Genomic DNA, 27,672 nt, shown 5'->3' with positions numbered 1-27,672 from the left:
ATTTTATTGTTAAAGAAAAACAAAAAATAACGTTAAAATTAACATTTCAAGTATTGATAATGTTAAAAAACATTCGAAAACAAAGTCATCATTAAATTTCACATTAACTCCCGAACTATCTACAAAACAATTGACTAGCAAACCCTTTAGTTTCCGTTTTAAGATGAGTAACTAATTCTTTAGTAAATTAATTATTCACTATTTCCAAATTATTTATATCAAATTGTATTTTATAAATCAAGCTGTATCAACGCTGCCGAATCTTTGCTTAATAAAGTGGTCTTGGGGAATTACACAATAAAGGGAATCTGTCCAAAGTTTGATATCATTGTCAGTGAACGTGGCTAATTTGAAGTCAGGCAGTACATGATTGACGCATTTACAAATACGCAAAAAGTTTATTACCATGTTAGACAAAGATGTTCAATGATGTTCAAAATCATGTATAAGACGAACTCCATGCTTTTCTTGCAACAAAACGTTAGTTTGCAATATTTGTGTTTATCATTCGATTTATTAAATATTTTGCAACACTTACGTACGCGGTTAATAATATCACTTAATTACATATATTTTAAGATCATGGTCTTCATCTATTTCAATGTAATCATTATAAATGTCATCCACAATATCACTTTCGACGACCGTTTCAAAATCACATTCTCCATTACATTCAACTCCACTTTAATCTAAGTTAAAATTTTGATTATTAAGTGCGATTCTTGAAATATTTCGCCAGCTAAATATCAAATATTTTATTCCGTATCTTTTATTTTCATTGGTTCAAGTCCTAAGTTAAAAATTTTTAAAGATTTGTTTTTAAAATTGTAACTTCTTGCAGTAATATTTATAGAAGGAGCTATCGGAACACTCATCTACAGTGATCGAAAGTCCCTTTGTCTTTAGTTATTTGTCGAATTTCAGAAACAATACAATTATTGTGAGTCATTATTACTTATTTAAATTTGAAATTATGAACAATTTTAAGCAATTTAATAAATTTAAATATAAATGAACATTTATTCGTTTTATTCTACATAATTATTTTATTTTTTATATTTTTTATTATTTTTTTATTATTCGATTATTTTTTATTATTCGAAAATGGCCATTTTTAAATTGTTCGAATAATTATTCGTAAAAAAATTATTCGATTAATCGAACGATCATTAGTCGAATGAATACCCTAATATGTATGTTTATTGTTTTGTCATAAAAAAACACATTTTTTTTGCAGCACAACAGCAATTTGTTTAAACTAAAATAATATTTTAGGACATTATGACAATACGACCTAATAGCAGACCGTTTGAATCCCCCAAATATTCCTTAATATCAAACAAAAATTTTTGAAATTATCTTAAAAACACAACAAAGGGATTTCTTACTTATTTTTTTTATCAACTTCTTTAAATAAATAAATAAACAAAATAAATATTAGATTTTATGCTCTTAAATAACAAAATTTAGGAAATTTATTTAATAAACAAGTAAAAAATGAATTTGACCTTGTATTTGAAAATAAATAATTTAAATGTTTTCAACCTTAGAATATAGAAATATTTTTTGTTTGATAAATTTGAAAATTTTGATTTTTTTTAAGACAAATAAAAATGTCTAATTTTTTGTTCATTTATTTAAAAGCACCAAACATTATTAATATGCAATACAAAATAGCAGCATGTTTCATTATACCTAAAGTAATTTTATTTAACATTATAATATTTTTGAAATCTGAAAACAAATTGAATGAAAAGAGTTTTTGTACTTTTATTAAACATTACTGTTTTGTTAAAACAACGTTTTTTTTTTGCTCTTTGATTTCTCAGTTAAGTTGAAAAGTAAGATACAATCATGTTGTGTATCTATAACAAACGATGATTCACAAATCCCTGTCTGATGTAATGTGAAATCTGATAAATTATATGATTTATGGACATTCAGATGAATTACTTTTCCACCTTTAAATAGGATATTGGGAAAGAGACTTTGCAGTCACATCAAATCTGCTATAAATTGTAAATAATTGGATGATTGAATGATCATGTCACTGAGAGACAAAGATCGCACAGGCCAGCCAATAAAGTTTGAAGACCAAGAATTGGAGGCATTACACCATGAAGACTGTTGTCAAACTCAACAAGAGCTTGAAAAATCGTTGGGAGCTACTTAAGCAGCAATTTCAAACGTTTCAAACAAATCTTTCAAAATACAGGTAAGCCTCCATTTACGCGGTACTTTATTTACGCGAATTCGATATAACGCGAACTCAAATTAGCAACCATTTTTTCAAATACGTGACTTTTTTTACACGATTTTTATATTACGCAGCAACAAACAACAAGAAACGTAAAAAACAGAAGCGAATTAAAATCAGCAAAATCCGTCCATAAATAACGGAGATATGAGCAAAAATCCGAGACAACCTCTGAAAATTTCATCAAAAAACACAATGTATTGCATGCTTTGACAAAAAAACAACAAAACGTATGCTTGGGTGTGCAAGCTTTGTGTATTTGGTTTTTTTTTTTGTTTTTTGTTTCTTTTGGCGTTGTTGTTGTTTTTTATACAACTAAACGTTTGTTTGGTTGTGTGTTGGTTTTTTTGACAAAAAATCAACAAATCGTATGTTTGAATGTGCATGCTTTGCGTATTTTGTTTCTTTTGGCGTTGTTGTTGTTTTTTATACAATTAAACGTATGTTTGGATGTGTGTTGGTTTCATTGCCTTGCGTATTTTGTTTTTTCTTTTGGTGTTTTGTTTCGTTTGGCGTTGTTGTTGTTTTTTGTGTTCTTGATAAATTTAGGATGCTGTACGCTGAAAGTGGGCAATGTACATACATACATATATACTAATTATAAAAAATAATAATGCATCCACAACAAAGGTGAAGGGTATATAAGATTCGGCATAGCCGAATATAGCACTCTTACTTGTTTACTTTACTTTTGTTTTAAGTAAGTTTTTAAAAGTACAAATAAAATAAGTTTACTTAAAGTATATATCGTCGCCTTAAATGCAAGCTGATGTAACTACATCAATAATAATAGAATATTCTTGGCAATTGTTTAATCAATCAAAAACTCGATTTTAAATTTTTGTGTAGTTACGTCCGTTTTCATTTAAGGTGAAGATATGTATGTATGTACATATGTTTTTTCTATTTAACGCGATTTTTAGGTCCCATTTTCGTTTTTGTTATGTGACTGATTATTGTTTTACGCGAAATAAAAAATTATTGGCCCACAAAAGCATTTCGTTCTAAAATAGAACCTCTTTTTACGCGAATTTGATTTACACGCTATTTTTTTGGGCCCAACAAACCGCGTAAATGGAGGCCTACCTGTAGTATCTAAAAATTTAAAAAAATCCCGCATAATAAATAATAAATAAATTTATTCGATTTTTTCTAAAGACGTAGTAAATTCCGGCCAAAAATGTTTTTTTTTTTTATTTTTTAATTTTTATAAAATTTTGATGGTAAATTTTTCTTAACACTTCAGAACATACAGTATCATTATTATTTTGGCCATAAAGTAACTATATGGTTATTTATAGTGCTATAAAGTCAATGGTTTTTTCTTGTCATTTTAATATTAGAAAAAATTTTTTTACTTTTGAATCGAATTAGCCTGTGCTTTTTTCTTTAAATATTTTTTTGCAAATTAGCACATGTTTTTATAAAACAGTTAGCAGTTAACCATTCCACGGAGTTTTTGCGTGTTCTTTTTATATAAAATTGAAGTGATTAGGAACTAGTTTTAAATCTATAGAAATTAAATTAAAAAAAGTTTGAAAGGCCAGAACAAATTAAAAGAGGCTATTAGAGTTTAAGTGTAAATTACATCTAATACTGTAGGAGTAAGTACTATAAATTTCAGCTGTAATTATCTGTCATTTTACGAACATTTTTTTCAATCACTTAAACTATTCTTAATTTTTGGAATAAATTTCAGGCATTTACATGAATAACCTATTTTTTTCGATACTTTTAAAACGTCCATGATTGTTTGGCCGAACCCTGTATATGTAATCCGAAATTTTAACGACGAATTTTTTTTTAGCACATATTTTATTCTTTATTTTTGAACTAAATTTCAGCCAATTACATGCTATTTTTTTTTTGATACTTTTAGAACGTCCATGCTTTTTTGGTCAAACCCTTTATTTGAACATCGAAATATTTATTGATCGATCGGTTATGTTCTTCTTAATACAAATATCAAATTCCAAACATTTTTATGAAGAAATAAAGAAGTTATGGATTTTTGGCCGGTATTGACCACCGAGGACTGGTGCAAAAACAAGCATATTTTTGAAAATACAGTAATTTGAACAAAAATCGATTTCTTTCGGTAAATAAAGAACAAACATTTCCATTAGTGTCTTGGCTGGATTTGTTATAACGCATCCTATCAAGCTAGCTGTCAAGAATGGCTCAGGCGTAATTCGCATTAAGGATTTAGATCGTTTCTAGAGTAATAACAAAAAGTCTGTCGGATGTCAATTGGCTCCTAATTGACATCGTCATGATGTCTGACTAGCGAACTAAGTGCGAAAATATCGATTGTTGGAAGGGCATCGCACATAATTCATCATAAGTTCGTCTTTGTTAATTTTGGAACACAAAATTTGCTACAATAACATGAACAAACATCAAGCGAGGTGGAGGCCTCATATCGGCCAAATCTTCATTCAATAAAGGCACAGTTTGGGCAGCACTCACTTTGATGATAATTTTTTTTAAATCTCGGTTTTCCATAGAAACTATAAATATAAAGTGTTTTGTTTTTTTATTTGGCAGTATTTCGGAAAGTTCAATCAATCTCAATCTCATTTGGATCATTGTCAAAACTACGGGATGCGCAGCATTAATCAAATGTTGTGTGCGCACTTTGCAGCGTTATATGGGATGCGTATAATCGATTAGATCAGATCAATAGCCTCTTGAATTAATAGCTCTGGTGAACAATTATGTTCATCATAAAATTAACGTAATACCTGCTCAGTTTCTCGAACAGGCTAAATTCTATTCATGATGAAAATTGGAAAATATGCACACAAGTATGTAGAAAAAGCATGGATATCTAAGTTAAGCCATAGCTAAAATATAAATTAAAGTTTAAAATAAATTTTATTGTAATAAAAAATTTAGCTACAATGAATATTACAATGTTTTTCCAGTTTTCAAAATTAAAATTTGTTACATGAAAAAAATTATTTTTCCAAGTTCTCCGCCTTCAAAAAAATAAAAAAAATCAATCCATATAAGTAACACTCCTAGAATGCTGATTTTAATAACAAATTGATGATTCAAACATTTATCGTGTAACGAAAAGAAATTTTCGAATTAACCATTGTAAAGGGTTATTTTAAGACCGATAGATATTTAAATTGTAAAAAAATAAAACAAAAAAGTACAAGGTGGCGCAAAAGTAATCCTTCTATCAGAAAATGCTATAAATTTTGCGATTGGCCCCTAATGTCAGTTCTGTTTTGACATTTGTGTAGTAAACACATGCGAAATACACGTTAATAAACAACGTTACGCTACACTGCTCCAGAACGCGGAATATTGCTGACTATTTATTTGACCATTAATCGGTCGGTGACTTTGGCACAACGTGAACTTCGTCGCAGAGGCCCATTTCCATCTTACCGGGTACGTAAATAAGCAAAACTTACGCTTCTGGGGCACTGAAAATCCGCGTGTAACCCACGAAGAGCCATTACACCCGCTCAAAGTCACTGTATGGTGTGCTGGAGGAGTCATCGGACCTTTTTTCTTCGAAGACGTCGCCAAACGGTTACTGTGAATGGTGAGCGCTACAGAGCAATGATCAACGAGTTCTTTTGCCGCAACTTGATGAATTGAGATTGGAAAACATGTGGTTCCAACAGGACGGTGCAACGGCACACACTGCACGTGCCACAACTGAAGGATGCATTTCCCGGGCGCCTAATCTCCCGTTTTGGCGATTTGCACTGGCCAGCAAGATCGCCTGATTTGACCGCTCCAGACTTCTTTTTGTGGGGCTTTTTGAAGTCGCGGGTTTATGTCAACAAGTCTCAGACTCTTGCAGCTCTTAAAGACAATATCCGTCAAGAATGTGAGGACCTATCGCCGGAAGTTTTGGTCAAAGTGATGGAAAATGCCATAAAAAGGGCTCAAATGACAATCAACTGTGGCGGCGACCATTTATCATGACATCATATTCTCAACTTGATGTAAAAAAAATTAAAAGACCAAATAAAAATAATCCACAAGAAGAATCAAAGTTTTTAATTTTTTTTTAATTACAGCCAAAAAACATCGGAAGTTTACTTTTGCGCCACCTTGTAGATCTGAATCCAAAAAAAATAAAAAATGATTCTTAACGTCCAATTTTGGGCCACTTTTTCGGGCATTGGCCGTATATCACGAACCATGTTGGCCTCCAAGGCGTCAATTGTCGCTTGTTTATCATCATATACCACGTGGCCCCACAGGAAAGAGGTGTCAAATCACAAGACCTTGGAGGCCAGGTCCGAAATCAAGTTACCGCCAAATTTTGATTTCAATAAATCGATGGTTTCGGAGGCCGTATGGCACGCAGTGCCATCCGTTGTAACCACATCTCTCCATATTTTCAATCAAAAAGTCACTGATCATGGTGCGGTGACAATCACAATTGACCTAACTCGAGATCCGGCTTTATTTTTGGAGAAATAAGGTCCGATGATGACACCAGCATGCAAGCCGTACCAAACTGTGCATTTTTGGGTTGTAATAAACCCGTTAAGCAAAAGACTCATCACTGAACACAATTTTGCGATAAAATACTCGTTTATAAGTTGCTCAAATCGATGACTGATTTTCAAAGTAAATTTGGATAATTTGGTAGCTTTGTTCAATTGTGAATCTATTCATGATGATTTCCCGTATACTCTGGGAAATCATCATGATCATAAATGTTAAAAAGTGAGAGCAGTATAACAATTCGATAGATCGTTCTATCGGGATGAAAAAAAAAAATAAAAGTCGTTGGGTGGCAAATGAAGAATTCTAAGCAACTTTACCCTAGAAACCATAATTCTAAAATTGATTTTATCTTGCGGAAATTGAAAAAATATATTGTAGGTAGTGATTTACTGCAAAGTTTTTTGTCAAGGCGAATGAATTAACATGGTGAGCGTCGCGGCAACAAATACAATTCAAAAACTACGGGCATTCCGGTTTGGTTCAAATGTAGAAGAAATGTCAAAATCAATGCGAATTTAAATATTGTTGTTATCATTAACAACAAATGTAAATATATAAACAAAGTTTGACAGGTCATTGCAGATACACCAGAAACGATCAAGCACTTAGAAGCGAAAATGCGAAAAGTGTGTGATAATTGGACCTCCAGGTTACGTCATGCAGGCGGTAGCCGCGGCGGCCACATGTCCGAAATCATATTTAAACATTAATGTCATAAAATTATCTAACTAATAAACCGAATTGGATGGATATTTTAAAAGTTTTTTACTGTTTTATTTAAATTTAAAGTTCTACGCCTCTATAACAAACACCCTATATTAATAAGTTCCCAGTTTTTTTCTGCAGACATTCTGAGATTACAAAACTTTTTAAGTTCTTTTATTCGGTGATTCAATTTGTCCCATAATTAAATCTGGCATCGTTTTTCGGGTTGCTATTTTGTGACAGCTTTAAGTTATTATTTGAAAATAAAATGTTGAAGATCTTCATTCTTTTTAAACAAATATTTGTGTTTTCCTCATAAATATTTCTTACAACATTTTCTTTTGAGGTTTCGAAAGGTGTCCATGTTCATTTAAATCATTTTTTTTTAATATCCTCAAATAGCTTTGAAATCTTTAAAGCTATTTGATCAAATTGATATCAATAAAGTTAAGCCGCATTTGAAAATAATCTCTTCACTTTTTATTTCGTAAACATAAAAATAATATAAAATTTAAATTATTTAAAAGAGTAATACAAATAAAATTGCAGTGAAAATATATTTTTATCAAAAACTAGCTTAAAATTTAGGGGACTAAAAAAAATTTACAATAAATTTGTTTTTGCTTGTATCAAACAGATCAGTTGCGACTAACGGAGGGAACATAATCCAGACGAATACTCAACTAAAATCATTTTCTGTTACAAATTTGTCAAATGTAAAAATCAATAAATAAAACACGAAACTTCGGGTGTTCAGTCATGTCCCACAGAATATAAACTAACTAGATAGAGTTATATTGTTGTAACAAAACTTTTTGACATATTTCGATTTGTTAAAAGTCGACATTTCGATAACGTAATCTATTGATCGATTTTCCTCTTTTGTTTATTTTCAGCAAAAATTCGATTGATGAAAGATTCTATGAAAATCTTCAACACAAATAGTAGTAGCTTGAAGATAGACCACACATTTAGCAGCAATTATTTCGTGGTTTTATTAAAACTTGTGGTCTACTCCACTCTCTACTTCTGGAATCATTAATTTTATAGAGTACAATCCATTTACCCAATACGACCTATTGGAAGTCAAATGGGTTTCAAAAACCGTCATTATTTAATTAGCATGGTTCGGAAATATTCGAATATGTTTTAATATTAATGTATGTCGAACTTGGAATACAGTTTGCTCCCTGTTCATAACCTATTAAGTACGTCATACAATGTGTCCGAACTTAATTTCCAATAGGTTCTGTGATTGCATATGAGAATATAAGGTAAAACTTCTATAATGGTTTCCAAAATAATTGTTGCATTTTTTTATTTTGAGATCATATTCAAGTCTTTTTGCACTCCTTTGCGCTATTAAGACTGTCATAAATGCGCTTATATCATTATCATAAAAGAAAGTTTTGTCTGGAGAAAATGGTACCCTACACGTGACTCTTTTTAAGGAAACCTTTATTACTCGCTTTTTGATCAGCTTCGAATCATTTATGATACATTTTCCAATCGTTTTTTTAATCATAAGCATTTTTTTTTTAAGTAATTTTTCCGTGGTTTCATTTGCGAATCATTATCGGTCTATATATTTGTGATTGCTGTACATTTTTTATTAACAGAGTAAGCAACCGAATTTCTTGCCATTCGAATGATTCAAAATTTTGGTTGCTTCAACCGAAATTCTTCTTTGTCAATTGACTTTCTATCGATAGAACCGAAAAATTCTATGTGAGAAACCGAATCATTCGATTGGCAACAAATTCGGGTGCATATTTCTCTGTGCTTGATTTTTGACATTTGTAAAAATCATTTTTGAGTCCGTTATTAAATTGTAAATATGATGGGTTTGATTACTTTAAGCTTGATTTTATTGAGTTCTAGTCCAATCTTAAACATTAATTGGGGAATTCTTTCTATAAAACTAATGAAATGGTTACTTTAACACCTTTATTTTCCAAACCACTCAATATCGTTCGTGCCCTTAATAAAACAATAGTGTAAAATTTTTTTGCCATTTTGAAATAATTGAGTTTAAAATGTTTGTGTTAGTAGACATCTAGAACAAAAGTAATATTTCAATTGATCTTTTGACCCACTTTGTGGAAGTAGAAGTTCACCAAATTTTGACCACATATAGAATCAGTTATGTAGATTTATTATGCTATAAAAAAATGGTGTATATGCTTATACACTATTGTTTTATTGAGGGGACGATATTTCCTGGAATTACCTATGTGACGGAAATCTTTATCATGATCTTAAATTAAAAAAAAAATGTAGTAGCGTCGAAAAATTTATAATTTTTTTTTTATATTTTGCATTATTTGGTCAAGAGCAACAAGATTCAATTTGGTTGTAAAAAATACATATTACATTTAGTTCCTAACGTCACCTATTTGTTTTTTATAATTTTTGTATCTAATAATTTAATTGTTTCTTCACATGTAAAATCTTGTTCGAAATTTTCGATTAAATTTGCCAGTATTTTTTGTCACAGCTATATAAAACTCAAACCCGTATTCTGTACTTAATGACAATTATAAATTTAAAACGAAAATTTGTTTATTAAAAAAATTTAAATTTTCAGTTTTATTATAATTTTGTTATGGTCAAAAATTTCAACTGAATACGGGCGATTAGTAAAAAACTTTTTATTATTATTTTTTTTTTTAATCTTAGTCACCCACCTGTGAAGCCGACGGATAACCACCATATCCAAATTGTGTATAAGCAGCCATTTTTTAATAGTTTTATTTAATTAAAATAAATTTTAATATTGCACTTTTTTTCATAAAATTTAATTTAGGTTTTTCTTTGTTTGTATTTATTTTCTTCTTTTGTTTTTGCAAAATCTTTTATTTCTGTTACACTGTCAATGGTAATTGTTGTATGTTTTTGTAATACAATCCTTTATTTATTTATTTATTCATTTTCAAAACAGCCAGCACCTTTTGTTTGGATTCCTTTATTTTTATTACCAAAAGGTCAACATCATACAGTCAACACCAAAAAAAAAAAAACAATATTTGCTGGAGAAAAACTGCACTCCACAACGAACCAAAATAAAAAAAAAATACTATATATTTACACTTCAAACAAACACGTTTGTTTGTTGGTTGGTTTGAAATATTTGAACTCCAACCAACAAAACAACAATAACAACCACACTACAAGTACACAAACAAGAAATATTGTCAAATTCACGTAAAAATTCAAGTTACACTGCGTGTCAAAATACAAAAAAGCAGAAGTAAGAAACACTCGTGCAAAGCAAAAATTGTGTGGACCATCCGTTAAATGCTGAAACTACAGTGTTCACCGCTAACAGGTCAAACACAAACTCTTCGAACGTACAAGGTTACAACACACACATAGTTTGACAACATGAAATCGTTTGTTTGTTGGTTTTTATTTTCTTCACTTTTTTTCATTTATTTTATTTTTTTGGTTGTAGGTACTATATTTTTGTTGTTGTTTGTTTGTTTTTAGCCCACTAGTAATAAGACCGTTTGGCATTAGAAAGCATATAAGCTTTTTAAATAAGAAATTCCCGTAGAGAATTTATAGCGAAAATTCCTTTAGACGCACGTTTTAGTTTTAAATTGAATGTTTGTATAACGACAACCAAGGCATATTATAGCTTCTGCGCACTAACGATGTTAATCAAAAGACCGTCCAACATGAACTGGTTGCATTGTATTAACAAACATTATGAAAATTCCATTAAACTACAACAATACAACAACTAAAAAAGGTAATAAAATACCAATAAGAAGTATAGCCAGCTCTTTCTTTGTATTAATCTCCATGCTAAGTAATAAAAAGAGATGGCTACATAAATAAAGCAACAAAAATAAATACAAAATTCTAATAAGACTCTGGTAGTTTGAAATGAACAGCAAACAAGTTTCTGTTCTCCTTGTTGTGCTTATCAAAAACAACTCCACCCCCTGAAAAAATAAACACAGAGAGTTCTTTTGAAATACTAGCACTCGCTATTTTCCTAACGAGTATAATAAAAGAGCGAGCTTAAGACACTCATACCCTGCTGTTCTTTCTTATTAGTTCATTTTTATGTTTTTTACGGTAAACAACACCCTGTCTCATTCTCTCACTCTCATTGCGACACTCATGCACACTCTGTTAATAAAATGTAAATAAAACACAACAATGAGAGTTCCCCTTTTTTCATAGAGTGTGTTTGTTTGTTGTGTGTTTTTTATATGAGCAAAGTAAACATTGTGTTGGTTTTGTTGTTTTTGTGTGTGCTTTATGAACCAATGAAATTGATTCATTTTACCGTTTTCATAGGCAGGTGTTAAAATAGGCTTATTGTTGTTGCTTTAGTTTTTTTGTTTGTATGTTTATTTCATTCATTATTTGTTGCTGTTGTTTTTGTTGAGCAATGAAGGTTTGTGGTCTAACAACCATTAATTTATTTTTGTAACTCACACCATCGGCTTGCATGTTATGTTGTTTTTTTTGTTTTTTCTTTTTAATAAAAGGGTAAATATTGTTATTTTTCTTTTTTTATTCAGTTTTCTTACTTTTCTACAAGACACGCCTTTCTTTTGGCTTATGTTTCCGTTTTTCCCATTTAAATTATTCCTAGAGCTTCACGCCATTTATACCTAGCTAGTTAAAAAAAGAAGAGTTAAAAGAGTTTTGTTTAGTTTACCAATTCATTTTGTTAATGTTTTTTTTTGCTGTCTTTCATTGTGATTTTCATTTAAGTTGGACTATTATTGTTGCTTTTATTGTTACAATTGTTTCCCTTTCGTTATGTGGTTGATTTTGTTACCGTTTTACCTCTTCTGTTACAATTTTAATTTATTTAAATAGAATTTCAAAAAGAAAACACAAAAAATAATTTGTATGACTTAACAATTTGACCACTTTTTTTTGCTAGCTTTTGTGGTAAACCAATAAAAAGCATAAAAAAAATTGTAAAAACCACCAACACAAAAACAACAAACAAACAAATAATTCTAAAATGAATTGAAACAGTTGTTGTTACAATAGAAATGTTTAATAAATTACTGGGGTTTTGTTTTTGATAAATGTTATTTTTAAATATCTTTCATGCAACATTGTTGTAAATAATAGATTAGTTGTAACTACATGTGTCTGTTTTGCCAGTATCAGTGTGTGTGGTTTTCAAAAAAATATTGTAATTAATTAGTTGTTTGTTTATTTTTCAAGTTTTATGTTGATGCATTTTATTAAAAACGAAAGATCCAAGACACATACTCCATTTTAATATGCATTTACATATTTTATTGCTGGATGATGGAGTTTCTTGCTGTTTGGGAAAATAATTTAAAGTTCAACGCAAAAAAAGTTATAATAATGAATAATGCTTTAAAAACAATTTGAATTTATGATTTTGTATGCTTAATACTTCAAGTGGAACAATTTGAAATTTATTTTGTTTAAAAACACGACATTTATTGATAAGGAAATTTTTAAAAAAAAACTATTTGGATTATAAATTGCATAAACTTCTTTCTAACTGTGAATAATTTTAATGTTTTAATAGTTAAATTGCAATATTTTTTTAAAAAAATAAAATTTAGTTTAGTTTTTACCTATTTTATTTCATGAAGTTTTCAAAACAAATTATTATATTGAAATGAACGTGGATTTGAATAATAAACATATACAAGCGGAAAGAATTCCGCAACAAAGTCTCAATATCATTAATGACGATTTATCGATATTTTACCTCAAAATTTCTGATTCATTATATTTGACACTTACAAAAGATATTAATTGGAAAATGGTTCAAATAATGAATCAATGAAGTTTTTATAAAAATACACTTACGATTTTTGGGTTTTGATGAATTCTTTTTCAGCATTTTACTAGTTGTTCTTTAATGGAAATTCTAAAATAATTCCCCAGATTTGTAACTGAAACAGAAAAAATAATTTATAGATTTTTGGTAATTATTCGATCTTTATATATATATAATTTGAAAGTAAATTTTTAATTAGGCTTAAGTTCATTTTATTATAATTTATTTGTAATAATTCAAAGAATATCACTGAATACTAAAAATTTGAGACAATTGGCAATGCTTTCCAATTTGCCAATTGTCTAAAATTTTTAGTATTCAGTGATATTCTTTGAATTATTACAAATAAATTATAATAAAATGAACTTAAGCCTAATTAAAAATTTACTTTCAAATTATGCAGAAAAAATAATTTTGAAGATACTGTAAATTGGAAATAATTTTTAAGTGATGTTAGTCTATACTAAAGATTATTTTACATGTAGACAAATCAAACTTGATGAAATTATCAAAAAACTTTAAATAAACGTGTCGAAATAAAATGTTTAGTTATATATAGAAAATAGTTAGATTGAAAAACAGTTACAGTAATTCAAATTTAATAACAATAAATAATTTTTTATTGGAATAATTGAAAATATCTTAATACAATGGATTTTCTACGTGTGTAATGAATAAAACATAATTGTAATGAAATAAAGGTTGCTACTATAGCTAATTTAAATAAACAAAACAATTTGTATCTTGTTCAGAACAACTTGAATGGGATAACCAAATTAAATATTGTATTTGTATAAAAATAATAGCTGACCGGGTTCAGCTGGACCTTAGAAAACTTATATTTTATATTGCATCTCGATCTCGAATTTAAAAAACAGACTTCGCACACTTGTTATCTGTAGCCAGATGACGGCTGTTGACAAAGTTGTAGCAGATATCTATACACAGAAAAAACTATATTTCAATTCAAATATTTATCACATATTGAACTGTTTTCAATTATTTCATAATTGAATCAAGTATTCATATGCTCAAAAACAAAATTTTCTGATATTTTCTATTGAATGTTGAGTTTTGAATTTGATAATTTTGATATTTGAATATAAAATTTTCGTTATTGGTTGAACTTTAAATACAAAAATTATTGAATAGATAATTTTCGTAATTGAAAACACATTTTTGAAAATTAATTGAATACTAATAAGTGAGAGGTGGAAATAAATTTGAGCACTTTTTAACCCTTTTGTGACCACTAAAAATGTTGAAAAAAAATTGTTTAATTAAATAATTTATTATTAATGTGCTAATATTTCACACTCTAAAACTAGATTAATTTTTTCTGTTTCTGCTTCAATGTCATCATAGCTTGAGTTATCAATATTTTCATTATCTTCATATATTGTATCCTGTGGAGAAATTTCACAGCATAAGAGTTCTAGAACTTCTTGTGGAAGTGAAAACCCTTTCTTTTGTGCAAACGTGTTTTCAACACTTTTAACCATTTTACTTTATCTTTGTTTAAAGTCTGCATAAATATTCAAACTATATTTTTAGGGCAATTTTTTACAAAACGGGCAAGGTATGATAAAATAAATTGATTGCAAATAATTCCCAACATATTGATCTAATTTCGGTTTTTTATATTTTTCTCAACGCTATTAACCATTGTGTTTTATTTTTATTTAATGTCTATAAACCAAATATTTTATGTAAAAATTCGTTTAGTGTCCATTATTAACAAAACGGGCAAGTTATGATAAAATAATTTGATTGCTAAAATTTCCCAACATATTTGCCTTATTTCGGGTTTTTATGTTTTTTTCAACACTTTAAAACATTTTGTTTTATTCTTAATTAAAGTCGAAGTTTTAATGAATATAAATAAAATTTTTGAAAAAAACTAAATTTTTGAAGCAAAAAGAATCTTAATGGCAAAATAATTCCTAACATATTGGTCTGAGTTCGCTGTTTGATAATTTCTTCAACACTTGTAAACATTTTGTTTTATTCTTAACTGATGTCTGTATAAAAATAAAAAAAAAAATAATAATGAATAAAATACATATGGGGGATTTCACGTCAAGTGAACCAACTTTTAAAATCGATGTCTTCCGATCGGGATGTTCCAACCGACCAAAAAGCTCTTAAAGGAATGGACCTAGACTTTCATTTGAGCAAAAAAAAATTAAAAAGAAGGCCCATTTCGGAAAAAAGTTAGATTTTGCAAAAAAAAAAATCAAAAATTGGATATCTTGAGTTAAGTAACATTTATTTTGCTATATATCCCACTCGCATCCCACTAAGCAACCAAATAGGTCTTAAAGGAATTCACCAAAGCTTTCTTTTGAGCAAAAAAAAATTTAAAAAAGGGCCCATTTTGAAAAAAAAAATCAAAAAAGTTTTTGATTTTGGAAAAAAATATTAAAATTTTTGTATTTTTTATTAAATATGTTTTTCGAAGGACATTTTGCTAAGAACAATAGGTAATAAGTTACATGGATAAGAAAAATCACATGTTTGGCCAAAATGTAAAATTTTGACCACCTCTAACTCCGAGAGTTCTTGACAAAATTTCATCCCGATCGGAAGACATCGATTTTAAAAGTTGGTTCACTTGACGTGAAATCCCCCATATATCCAATATATTCTGCCTTATTTTTAAGATTTAACTTTTGACATATAAAATATATATCATCAACTATAATCTAAATAAGAAATATTTTATTATTTTCTTTATTTAACTAAAAAATCTGTTGGATAAGCATATTACCAACATGATAGGAATATATATTTTTTTTTTTAATTTACGAAAAATATTTTATTTTTGTTTCATCGCGGTCTATAGTGTAGAAGGTTTTTCAAAAAACAGAGTCCAAAAAAGTATATTTCAAGTCTTTACTTCAACATTGCTTCAAGCTTTACTTCAAGACTGCTGAAGAACCAAAAGTAGATTTCGCACTATTAATCCAATTTCCAATTCATATCAATAGAATAGAAAAACTCAGCAATGAACGATTTATACAATTTTCCAAACCAAATGTGACGTCTTTGATCCAACCGATGGATCAGGGTGCAATATTAAGCTTTAAATGACATTATCGAAAAACTATAATGCAAAAACTATTCACGTCAATCAATGTATATGAATTTAAGCAAGCGTTTAACATCAAGAAAGCACTGTTGTCAATTAATAATGCTTGGAACGCTGTTTTGAAAAATGCGTGGAATAACTTACTCTGCCCAGAAAATGAAATGCTGTGGGCATATGTCCGAAATTTAATAAAATCCTTATATTATTTAAACATGTACATAAAATCCTTTAAAAAACTACTCAAAATTGGTACTCAATTAATCGGGAAAATTGATTATCCAGAATGCTTCCGGTCCCGACCAATACGGATAATCGAGGTCCGTCCCACTGTATAAAATCTTTAATGCTAGGATTTCCGGAAAAGTGAATATTTTAATGTTTACTGAATTTGTACAATATTTGAATAAATTTACGTATTTTTGAGAATTTTTATATTTAACGATTTAAGTTTTATGTATTTAACTTAATACAAGTATAAGTTTTTTTCTGACTCTTTATGCTTAATTAGTTGTCCTTTTCCTTGTGGTGAGTAAAATAATTACATTATGAAGTGAAATCTAAAATAAGTTTAAACTAACTACACTCTAAATTACTTAGGGACACTAAAGTGAATAGCGGCTCTTCATTAGATTACCTGGTATACCATTACCCACTTTTGTATAATTACTGGAGAAGGGTATATAACATTGGAATTAAAACTTTTTTACTTATTTGTGTAATATTCATTATTTTCAGCTGTCGTGTTTGAAGGAAAGAGATATCCTTTGAAATTGAAATAATATAAAAAGTTTTAAAAGAAAAATCAAGCATTTTAAGATCTCAATAAAGCTAAAATAGACTGATATAAAAAATAATACTCAAACTATTTTAGTTAAATCTCATATGTAATTGTAAATAAATTTTATTTTTTTCAAACTCCTTTTATCTCGAATTATAATTTATTGTTATTAGCACCACTTTCTTTACTAATCCCTCCCCTTTTAACAAACAAAAAAAATATGATTATAAAAAATATTTTGACATGCCAACAAACAAATCGTATTAAATGATTTTTATTTTATTTATTAGCCAGGACTGAGTGAATGAATGAATGACTTGACACACCACTCAAACTTACATGCAGGAAAAGAGCAAATGTATTCACATTGAAAAGGCAGCCAACTAAAATGAAATGAAGATGAAGGTAATTTTCATAAAAACCACAATGACAGATGTTGCAATTAAAACTGTATAAAAATTACTCAATTTCAACTACGATTCAATTAAAACGTTAGCGAAATAACAAATCCCCCGGTCTTGAATTCAGGACATAAATACAGAACATACTATGTATACAATGAGGGTTGTGGGATTGTGGAATATTCTACAAAAAAGGAAAATGTAAATGGATGTGTGACAGTTTTTATTTTTGTTATATTATTGTTGTAGTTGTTGGTTACCGTTTTCCTTTTCTATTATTTTTGGTTTTATTTTTTTTTTTTGCAGACATCACTTAAAATGTTGTAACAAAAATATGGAAACAATTGTTTCAATGCCGGGGCATCAACATCATCCACATCATCGTCAACTATTGCCGATAGTTGATAAAGAGGAAGGAAACACGAATATTTATATGGAAATATGTAGGTATAGGGCCCAAATTTTAAACAACAACAATAGCAAACTAGCGTAAAAAGGATGGTTACTATATAAAACAGTATTCAAAAATCAGGTCGCGTAACGTGACAACCATGAAAGCGATATAAACAAAACAAAAATAAATAAAATAAATGTCATTTTTTCTGACACATGACACATCAATTGTCAAAATACAATTAAACTCCAAACCATATAGTAGTTCTTTTAAATCAAGCAAAATATTATTTTTATACCTTTAATTTGTGACTTTAGCTTTAAATGACAAGTGGTTTTTAGAGGAATTTTCCAAAAACCACTAAAAAAAAAAGCTTTTTACTTTAGTATGTTTGTTTGTTTGTTCGCAGTGGGTGTTGCCTATTTTGAAATGATTAATGGCTGTTATTGAATTTGTTAAATCTACTACAAAAAGGTCAACTAATCAACCATATGTTCGTTTAAGTATGTCTGTGAAAAAAGAAAAACAAATGCAGCTTAAAAAAGTTTCTCCTCTTACTTTCATTGTTACTCTCCAGGATATCAAAACCACAATCCACAAAAAAAAGAAACCATTATCATAATCATCGCCCTGAAATGAAATAAAACCTCATAAAAAATCATAACAAAATCAACACTTGCACTTCACAGCTGGATAATGTTGTTTGTTGAATTTTTTTCTCCACAAATTTCAGTTGATTTTTTATAAAAACTTCGCCAGGAGTGCTTAGGGTGTATATAAGTTTGTCGTCTCATTTGTACATGAGACCTAGAAAATAAAAATGTCCGTCTGTATGTTGAAATCAATTTTTCGAATATCCTTAATAACTTACGAACCTACATAATACACCTATGTATCGAATATTCTTGCGAGAATTTTGCTATTGAAAATTAACAAAATCGCTACATAAATGGCTGAGCTAAACATCCTAAAAATAAATATCTTATTTCACCCAAAATAAAGTTGTTCTGTTATAAATATTAACATTGCCAAAAAGCTAATTAATACATACCCAAAAATTTTGACGACTGTCCTTGTAATTTTATCTAAGATTTGCAGTCACAACTGGTTGCCCAATTCACTTGCCTGTTTTTTGATAACTTTTCAGAATATCCAAAAATCGTTTTATTTTAAAATAATCCCCAATAGGAAATCCATTGAAAACAAAGCTACAGTCTGACCGTTGGTCTGAAGTTGTCAACGTATGGTATTTCTATTACTGGTCAAATACGTCACTCTTATTTTATTTTTTCCTTGCTAGACTGAAGCTTATTGAGTATAACCTGAGAAGATATTACTTGTGGTTAGTAAAATAGCTAGTCCCTAAATATTCGACAAGACATCGGACCTTATCCGTTCAAAATCCTTTTTTTTAATACAGGATTTCCACAGGCTGATACTATCCGACTCACCTCTGGTTTCCCAAAAACTGGTATTCCAATTTGTAGCCCTATGTGTGAATATACACTCGAATGCTAAATTAATCCAAGCTTAGGCCCCGAGAGAGAATTTCACCAACTCCTCATCATACAACTAATTGTGCAGTAATCGTTGGAAAGTAAATTGAAAATTTTCCCAGACATAAATCAGTACCCTGTCAACAAAAATTGTAGCCTATCCTATGGGATTTCCACCAAAGTTGACAGTTGTAAATGGGCACATCTATCATTTGGTCTGATCAGATATATAATGTTACCACTGTACGGTGGGGCAGACAAAAAATTTTTTGGAAATAAATCCGTCATTACTATACGGCTGGTTTGATCGAGATAAAATTTAGGTGGGCGTAGGCAAGGAGTATTAGAGTTTAAGTTATGGGCCCTACAAATGCTTCAAGGGCGGTGCTATGGGGGCCAGATTTATTTGGAAAAAATATTGATTCTGCCCCACTGTGCACTGTATAGAATCTTACAGCCTGATAGTGATACCTACTCCAGCCAACCAGTCAGTCTCCACGTTGCACAGAGGGATTTTGGTGTCAAAAAGTCAATTTTTCAAACACTCAATTTTAAAAATCAAATGATGCAGTTTTTAGAGAATTATTTAAAGATGAAATGTACACTTATAGTTTTAAGAAAAATTTTATTTTATTTTTAAAAAAATTGAAGTAAAGTCCACGCAAGGGTGTTAAGCAAAAATGTACCTATATTTTCACGCAATTCAGTGGTTTATATATGTATAATATAATAATACCATTTACCTTTAACATATTTGAAAAATATAACGTTTCTCCATAAATAAAAAAAAAATTATGGGGATATCATAAACCGTTAAGAAGATATGTTCAAATCTATAAGTCTCTAAAAATTATTTTATTTTGGATTTTCCATGGAGAAAAAAAATGTAGCCCCACTTTCCCCCAAGATGTTTCTTTAATAAAATGAAAGTTGGGAGTGTCTTGTTTCGATTAAAAGAAAAAACAGGATGAAAACTTAAAATTTTTTGTCGAATAATAAACGAAATATCAAAAAAATTCTTATCTATGTATGGGTTTTGTGGGCTCAGCATGCGTTCTTTTTTTGTATATATATATTTACCAAATTTCTAGACTTTTACTTGGATAGGAAAAATTTTATGCGAAAAAATCTATTTGGATTGTATGGTCAGTGGGCGTGGTCGATTTTGATAAAATTTTATTTTTTTTTTAGTTTAGTCCATATAATTCTCGGTGCCAAATTTCAATGCTCTACGACCATTCCTTATAATTTTTATACAAAAATGTATTGCATGGGCGGTATGCGGTGGGCATGGCCGATTTTATTGAAACTCGGCATCCGTTCTTTTTTTGTTTCAGGAAATATATGTACCAAATTTCTACTTTTACTTGGATAGGAAAAATTTTTTGCGAAAAAATCTATTTGGATTGTATGGTCAGTGGGCGTTGGGCGTGGTCGATTTTGATAAAATATTATGTTTTTCTTAGTTTGGTCCATATAATTCTCTGTGCCAAATTTCAGCGCTCTACGAAAAAATGTATGAAGCCATCCCTCTGTGCGTTGCATGGACGGGAAACGGTTCAAGTTAGTTTCCCATAACGGATAAGTCAGCATAACATTTACAATAACTCCAAATTACAATATTCCGCCATCTCGTTAAGAGACTTGGTTCCATCCGTGTAGATCTAGAATATATCATGTTATCAGGAGTGGAAGTGTCGCAGGTGATCTGTTCATGATCGATACAGAAAATCGTTTGTCAAGGAAAAATATGGATGTGCAGCAGTCAACATTAAGGGGTTAGTATTAACAAATTCTAAAATATTCACTAGCCAGTTTCCACGTCAACTGTCTGGGCAGTTGACTACATACTACAGCATTAGATGTCGTGATCATCTTTGCAGATCGTTTTGATGATACTACAATAGACGGATATGCACCCGAACTAGTATCCCAAACATTAATTCATGGATCACCATGTCGATAAGCCATTTTCCTCTTTAAGTCTACTTAGTCGCCGCGGCGCGCCGTAGCGTTTGTAATGGCTATGAAAACTATTGCGGTGTTTCCTCGGAACAATCACACTCAGGTGTCTGAATTCCCAAGTTCCATGAGCAAAGAGATATTGGCGAAGTTTCAAAGAAGAGGCGAAAGAACCTCAACTGATTTGTTCATATCGATTATAATTTCAATTGGTTTCAAGAGGAATGATGCTATCAAGACCAGCTGATTTATACATATTTAAACCATCCCCTCCATATTCCTGAAGTCAGATAGTATTCCCTTTTGAGTGAGGAAGACTTCCGTAAAAACGTGCATATATCGAAACCTCTTGGTATTCTTTCCTACTACAAGGTTTTGAATAATTTGGGACAGGCAATTTCCAATGACTACAAACCCCAAGGTGGATGACTTGTCTCAGAAGATTCCTACAGGTCGCTACAGAAAGTCCTCCAGGATTTACGTTTATCGTTTCTAGTCAGGTTCTTTATCTTATATACAGAGGATTTGTACTCAAACCTCTGCATATATGACTTGCATATTTCCAATATGTTTTAATAACATTTTTAATTCAAATTCATACATTTTTCGTTTTACTGTTTCAAAATTTGTTTTTATTATACCCTACACCACCATAGTGTGGAGGGTATAATGCGTTTGTGCAGATGTTTGTAACGTCCAAAAATATTAGTCTAACATCCAACTTAAAGTATACCGATCGACTTAAGGTAGGGTCACACATGACAAATATTTGACGAAAAAGACGTAACCACTAAATAAATTACATTTGAATTCTATTATTTATTTCAAAAACTCATTTTTCTTAGGATTATTCAATACAAAAAACAAAAAAATTAGTTTCATTTTATTTGATGCTGTTTGATCTTACAAAACAATTGTAAGAGTAAACACGTCAAACAAATATGTGCTAAAAAAAAGTGGTTACGCTTTTTTGAGCAAATATTTGCCATGTGTGACACTACCTTTAGAATCACTTTCTAAGTCGATTAAACGATGTCCGCCCGTCCGTCTGGCAATCGGAGTGCTTCAGCGACACTTTTTTTAAATTAAAGTAGTAAAGCAAAACTTCCAGCATATGACGCTTTGTTGGTACAAAATTCGACATTTTCGAACCAAAAAAAACTTTGTTGGTATTTTCATAATTTAAAATTATTTATAGAATAGCGGCAACGGTATGTACAATTATATCGGTAACGGTAATCGCAGCTATATCGGTAACGGTAGCTTTGCGGTAAACGGAAGTTGAGCAGAAAGGTTATTTTAGAGGTAATGCTATCTTAGCGGGAAAAGTAGCCAACCTTGTTTTAAACATATTTTAGATTATCGTGGTCATTGAAAACGTTTAATATTAATATTGTGCCGATCTCTGATGATCATAAGATCTGGGAAGAAGTGGCAGAGAAAGGTATACTGTCCTTTCAAAATTCAATATGAAGCTAAATAAAGGTCCAAAAGCTTTAAGTTGTTTTCTTACATAAAACTATAAATACTGTATATTAAGCTTGTACCCTACATCTTTCCTTAAACATATTAAAAATTCGCTTGGGATCCCCTACTACCTAATTAGAATCCGTTATATTGTGAATGCTTTTGTTTATACTTTTTCTCTATTTTGTGGTTTTGTTACAAACAAAAAATGTTTGTTATTTATTTTGTTTAACATGTTTTCTCATTTGTGTCGTCTAATAAACACCATGAAATACATTATTTTTTTATAATACTCATTTATACCTCTACCTCCAACCCCAGCACCACAAAGTACTTACTCACACACTTTTTATTATACATTTTTCATTTTTTGTGGTCTCATTTTTTTGTTGTGTGTTCCTTCCATCCATCCATCTAATGGCCCGCCCGCTTAGACCTTGTGGTGTTACATAGTACAAATGTACGATTTTTTTTCTACTGTTTTTGTATTAATTTTACGCACATTTTTACACTTTTTATAGGTTAATTCGTTTTTATGCCAAATAAATGGTTGTCATAAAAAAAATAACATGAGTTAAAGTGACACTATTGTCAATTTTTTTTATGAATGAGTGTTAAAAAATCGTTATAACAAAAAGTACTCATAAGTACTGTTAATAGTTTAGTGAGCTCGCACATGCTAATGTACAAGAGGTTAGTTTAACATTTGCAGCTTTAGCCGGAATTTGCAAGTCGTTAGTTAGTCTGGGTTTTAAAAGAAAAATTGTACTTGTTACACATTTATAAATATTTACTGAGACTGGTACTTTAGACGGCTGAAACAAAAAAATATACGTATGTCAAAATCTATTAAAAATTTATTATTTTTCTACTACATCATGCTCACTGAATATATGTATTCCACCTCTTTAAAAATATCGCAAATCTTTGATCATTAAAATAGCTCTACTAAGCGTCACATATAGACTTCTAAACAGAATTTAACCTACCATAGCCTGAAGCATACCACAGTAGCTATCGTGATTCTGAACAGAACACAGCTATATAGAACAATTGCTCGCATTTTCCACATATATAGAGTCCGGTTTCCTGAAGAAATTGAAATCATCTTCAGTACTTCTTGGTCTCTTGGCCTGGTATATTCTGCTGTTGGATATTGTGATCCTCGCATATAAAATATTAAATTTACTGAGTAACTGACTGATTCAACATCGCCCTGTCCTTAACGCCAAAAGGTACAAAAACATACAATTTCGACTATGGATTCTCCTTTCACTTTGTAGATCCTCGAAGAAGGGATTTTTGGAAATTCTAGGGTTTAAACTAATACAGATACCACAAATATTTCAAATACATCATTATCTACTTAACAAATTAGCAGATAGGCGTTTGGTACTTTTTCGAGATTCTAATACTTTAGGGCATAAAATAGATAAAAATGATGTTTTGGTTCTTTTTTTCTACTCTATTTTTTAACCAATAAATATATGGATACATTTTATGTCGTATTATTTACTCATCAAAAAATACCAAATATAAATTTGTTACTTTTTGGTAATTCAAACACTTTAGGGAAAATGGGAAAATACATTCTATTAAAAATTATCACGCCAATTTTAATAACATTTTAAACATTAGTTCCTCCAGTCATACAAAAATTAAATAACATGGTTTTATTTGGAACTCGAGTACGAAGTTGTAGATAGAGCCAAATCTGGGTAAACAGTTAGGTACTTTTTTAATACATATTTTTTTGGATCACGTGAAAATTGATCTGAGAAAAAGAAAGCCTAATTAATAGTACCATTATTATAATGGTACTTTTTGAATTTTATAGAATAATGACAAATTGGGTGTATGACTTAAAAATGCGGGATTTGTTTTTAATAACCTACATGTCATTTTGAAGGGTACATATCTGTCATTTATTCTCACTTAGTATGTGGTATGTTTCACATCTTTACTTTAAAAAAAGTGCAGCTCAAGCACACCGATTTCTGACCGAATTTATGTGTATACGTTCCATCGGTTTCAACGTGCGAGAGATGGTTTGTTTGGTGATTTTGACATGAAATACAAAGATCGCCCAGGTCAGCCAAAAATGTTTGGAGGCCAAGACTTGGAGGCAACTCCATGAAGATTGTTGTCAAACTCAACAAGAGCTTTCAAAATCATTGGTAGCTACTCAATCAGCTATTTTGAAACGGATTTTATCCAAAAGCAGGCAAATTGTGTACCATACGAATTGAAGCCGAAAGATCGTAAAAGATGATTTTACATGTCCGAAATTGTTTTTGAACGCTATAAAAGAAAATCATTTTTGCACCGAATCATTATTTTCGATGAAAAATGGATTCATTACGATAACCCGAAGCGTAAGAGATCGTATGTGATGCTCTACTGACCAAATCCAAATCCACACCAAAGGCAAATATCCAAGGATAAGGTAATGCTCAGTATTTGGTGGGAGTAAAAGGGTCATATCTATTTTAAGCTGCTGAAATCTGGCCAGACCGTCTCAGGTTCCTGTACCGAACTGATTCGTTTGAAGCGAGCATTGGCAAATAACACCCAGAATATGCTGCCAGATATAAAACCGTAATATTCCATCATGACAACGCTCTAGCCTGATTTCAGCAGCTTATAATATACAAGTAAGAGAGCTATATTCGGCTGTGCCGAATCTTTTAAATTTTTGTAATTTTTAAAATTTTTTTTTGGGAAAAAGTTAAAGCAAAAAAAAAATTTTTTTTCATAAAAAAAATTCGGGTTAAAAAATATTTTTCCCGATCGTTGCAATGGACTTTGAAATATCTATCATTAGATATCCATATTGTCTATATTAATGACTTAGTAATCCAGATATTGATCAAAAATAGGGCAAAAATCGAGGTTGACCCGGTTTTTTCCTTATATCTCAGTCATTTGTGAGCCGATGATGTATGAATCATGTATGTACGTTATTTGGATCATGTATGTAAGTTATTTGATTAAAACATACAGGCGGACAGATGGATATGGCTATATCGACTTTGCTATCTATAACGATCCAGAATATACATACATACTTTGTGGGGTCGCAAATGAAAAATGTAGAAATTACAAACGGAATGACAAACTTATGGCGAATGGTATAATGAGAAGCCGCAGAACAAAAGATAGGTTAGAAGGGGGATCATTCTCCATAGGGGCACATCTGCCAACACCGAATAACTTAAAAACCGAGTAATCGATCATCCCTGAAAGTTGGAAAATTTAATTTTACATATGATGTGATACAGACGCGATTAATTGTTTTTCACAAAGCTGTGAAAATATTTCAGCTTGTGAATTTTTTATACTAACTTTATTAGTTTTTGTGATACAAAAAAGATATTGGTTGGTGATAGAATGTCAATAATAGTAAACAATAAGTGGCAATAGTTTTTTCGATCATTTAATTTGAAGTACGAAAAAAATTTATAAAAAAAATTCGAAAAAGTACCTTTTGTTCTGCGGTTCCTCAAATAAGACCCCCAAAAACATCTTAGTGCCATGGATATTTGACTTTGGTGTCGTTTCGTCTGGTTGGTCGGGCTTCACATACGATCTCTTATGCTTCGGGTTATTGTTATGCATCCATGATTCATAGCATATGATTCGGTTCAAAAATGATTATCTTTAATTGCATTCAAGCATCATTTCGGATATGAAATATTGGCATTCAAGGTATCTCATCTTCAATTCGTATGGTACCCAATTTCATTGCTGCTTCAGTGGCTCCCAATAATTTAGCAAGCTCTTGTTGAGTTTTACAACAATCTTCATGACAGCCAAAAAAGTTTGAAGACAATGAATTGGAGGTATAATTCATTGTCTTCAAATTTTTTTGGCTGGCCTGGTCGATCTTTGTCTTCCATGTTAAAATCACCACTTCTGAACCACACAATCCATCTTTCGCTCGTCGATGTGATGGCAATCGATGTGCTTCAGTGGCACTTTTTTACAAATTAAAGAAGTAAAGCAAAACTTCCCATACATGACGCTTTTTTGCACTGTGTTTCCAAATCAAAATCTAGGTGCACACAATTATTTGGCGCTCTTTTTATATAGAATTGGTGTCTCCGATACCAAAAAGAAATGTTTAAAAGACCAATTTAAACTTTTTTTCAAGTTACAGTAGGGTCTAGAATCTATCATATGATTAATAGAAAAAAATTAACAACATTTTTAAAAAGATCTGTAATTACTATATTTCAAATTACAATTATAAAAAAAATATTTCTAAAAATTCCATTCTATAAAAAAAAAAAAAATATTTCGGCGGATGCTGGCGGCTACAATTTTTTTTACAAAGACATTCCCCAGAAGTTTATTTAAATGATGTACATATATAGTCATTGGACGGGCTTCTATAGAAGACCATATAATATTCTTAAAAAAAAATATCAGTATATTTGAGACCCAAGTTTAAAGGACTATAAGAGGAAAATGGAGAGGCCCATAAATATAAGATATACACTTAAAAAAAAGACTGCTGGACATCCTTGAATGAACTCGGCACACACAATGAACTTACATTGTGCTGGCCATGAAGGTCACGCTGGTAATGAACGCGCTGATTGTCTTGCCAACAGGGGCGCTCGACACTCGTTTATAGGTCCCGAACCGTTCTTTGGTATCCCACGTGGATACACTATGGAACGTATTCGTTCTTGGGTTGAATCGGAATTTGCCCGATTTTGGGGTAATATACCAGGACTGAGACAGTCCAAACGATTCATCACCCTATCCAAACGTAGATCCCAGTTGTTGCTCTCGCTCGCTAAGGGTGACTTGAGGATACTTACTGGATTATTC

At 30.4% G+C, this 27,672-nt stretch overlaps 1 protein-coding gene across 1 annotated transcript in view; it reads right to left on the bottom strand.

The window, feature by feature from the left end:
- ara (araucan) overlaps positions 1 to 10,266 on the bottom strand; it is a 71,197-nt gene extending 60,931 nt beyond the window's left edge. Inside the window, exon 1 of the mRNA XM_065504671.1 lies at positions 10,135 to 10,266. Within this exon, the coding sequence (XP_065360743.1) occupies positions 10,135 to 10,185 (51 nt within the window). The 5' untranslated portion in view covers positions 10,186 to 10,266. The remainder of the gene's footprint in view (positions 1 to 10,134) is intronic.
- Between the last annotated feature and the right edge of the window lie 17,406 nt (positions 10,267 to 27,672).

Source organism: Calliphora vicina, chromosome 3 (genome assembly GCF_958450345.1).
Source record: "Calliphora vicina chromosome 3, idCalVici1.1, whole genome shotgun sequence".
NCBI classification, from domain to species: Eukaryota; Metazoa; Arthropoda; class Insecta; order Diptera; family Calliphoridae; genus Calliphora; species Calliphora vicina.
Note: the sequence above shows the minus strand (reverse complement) of the source record. Positions and strands in the feature narration are given on the sequence as shown.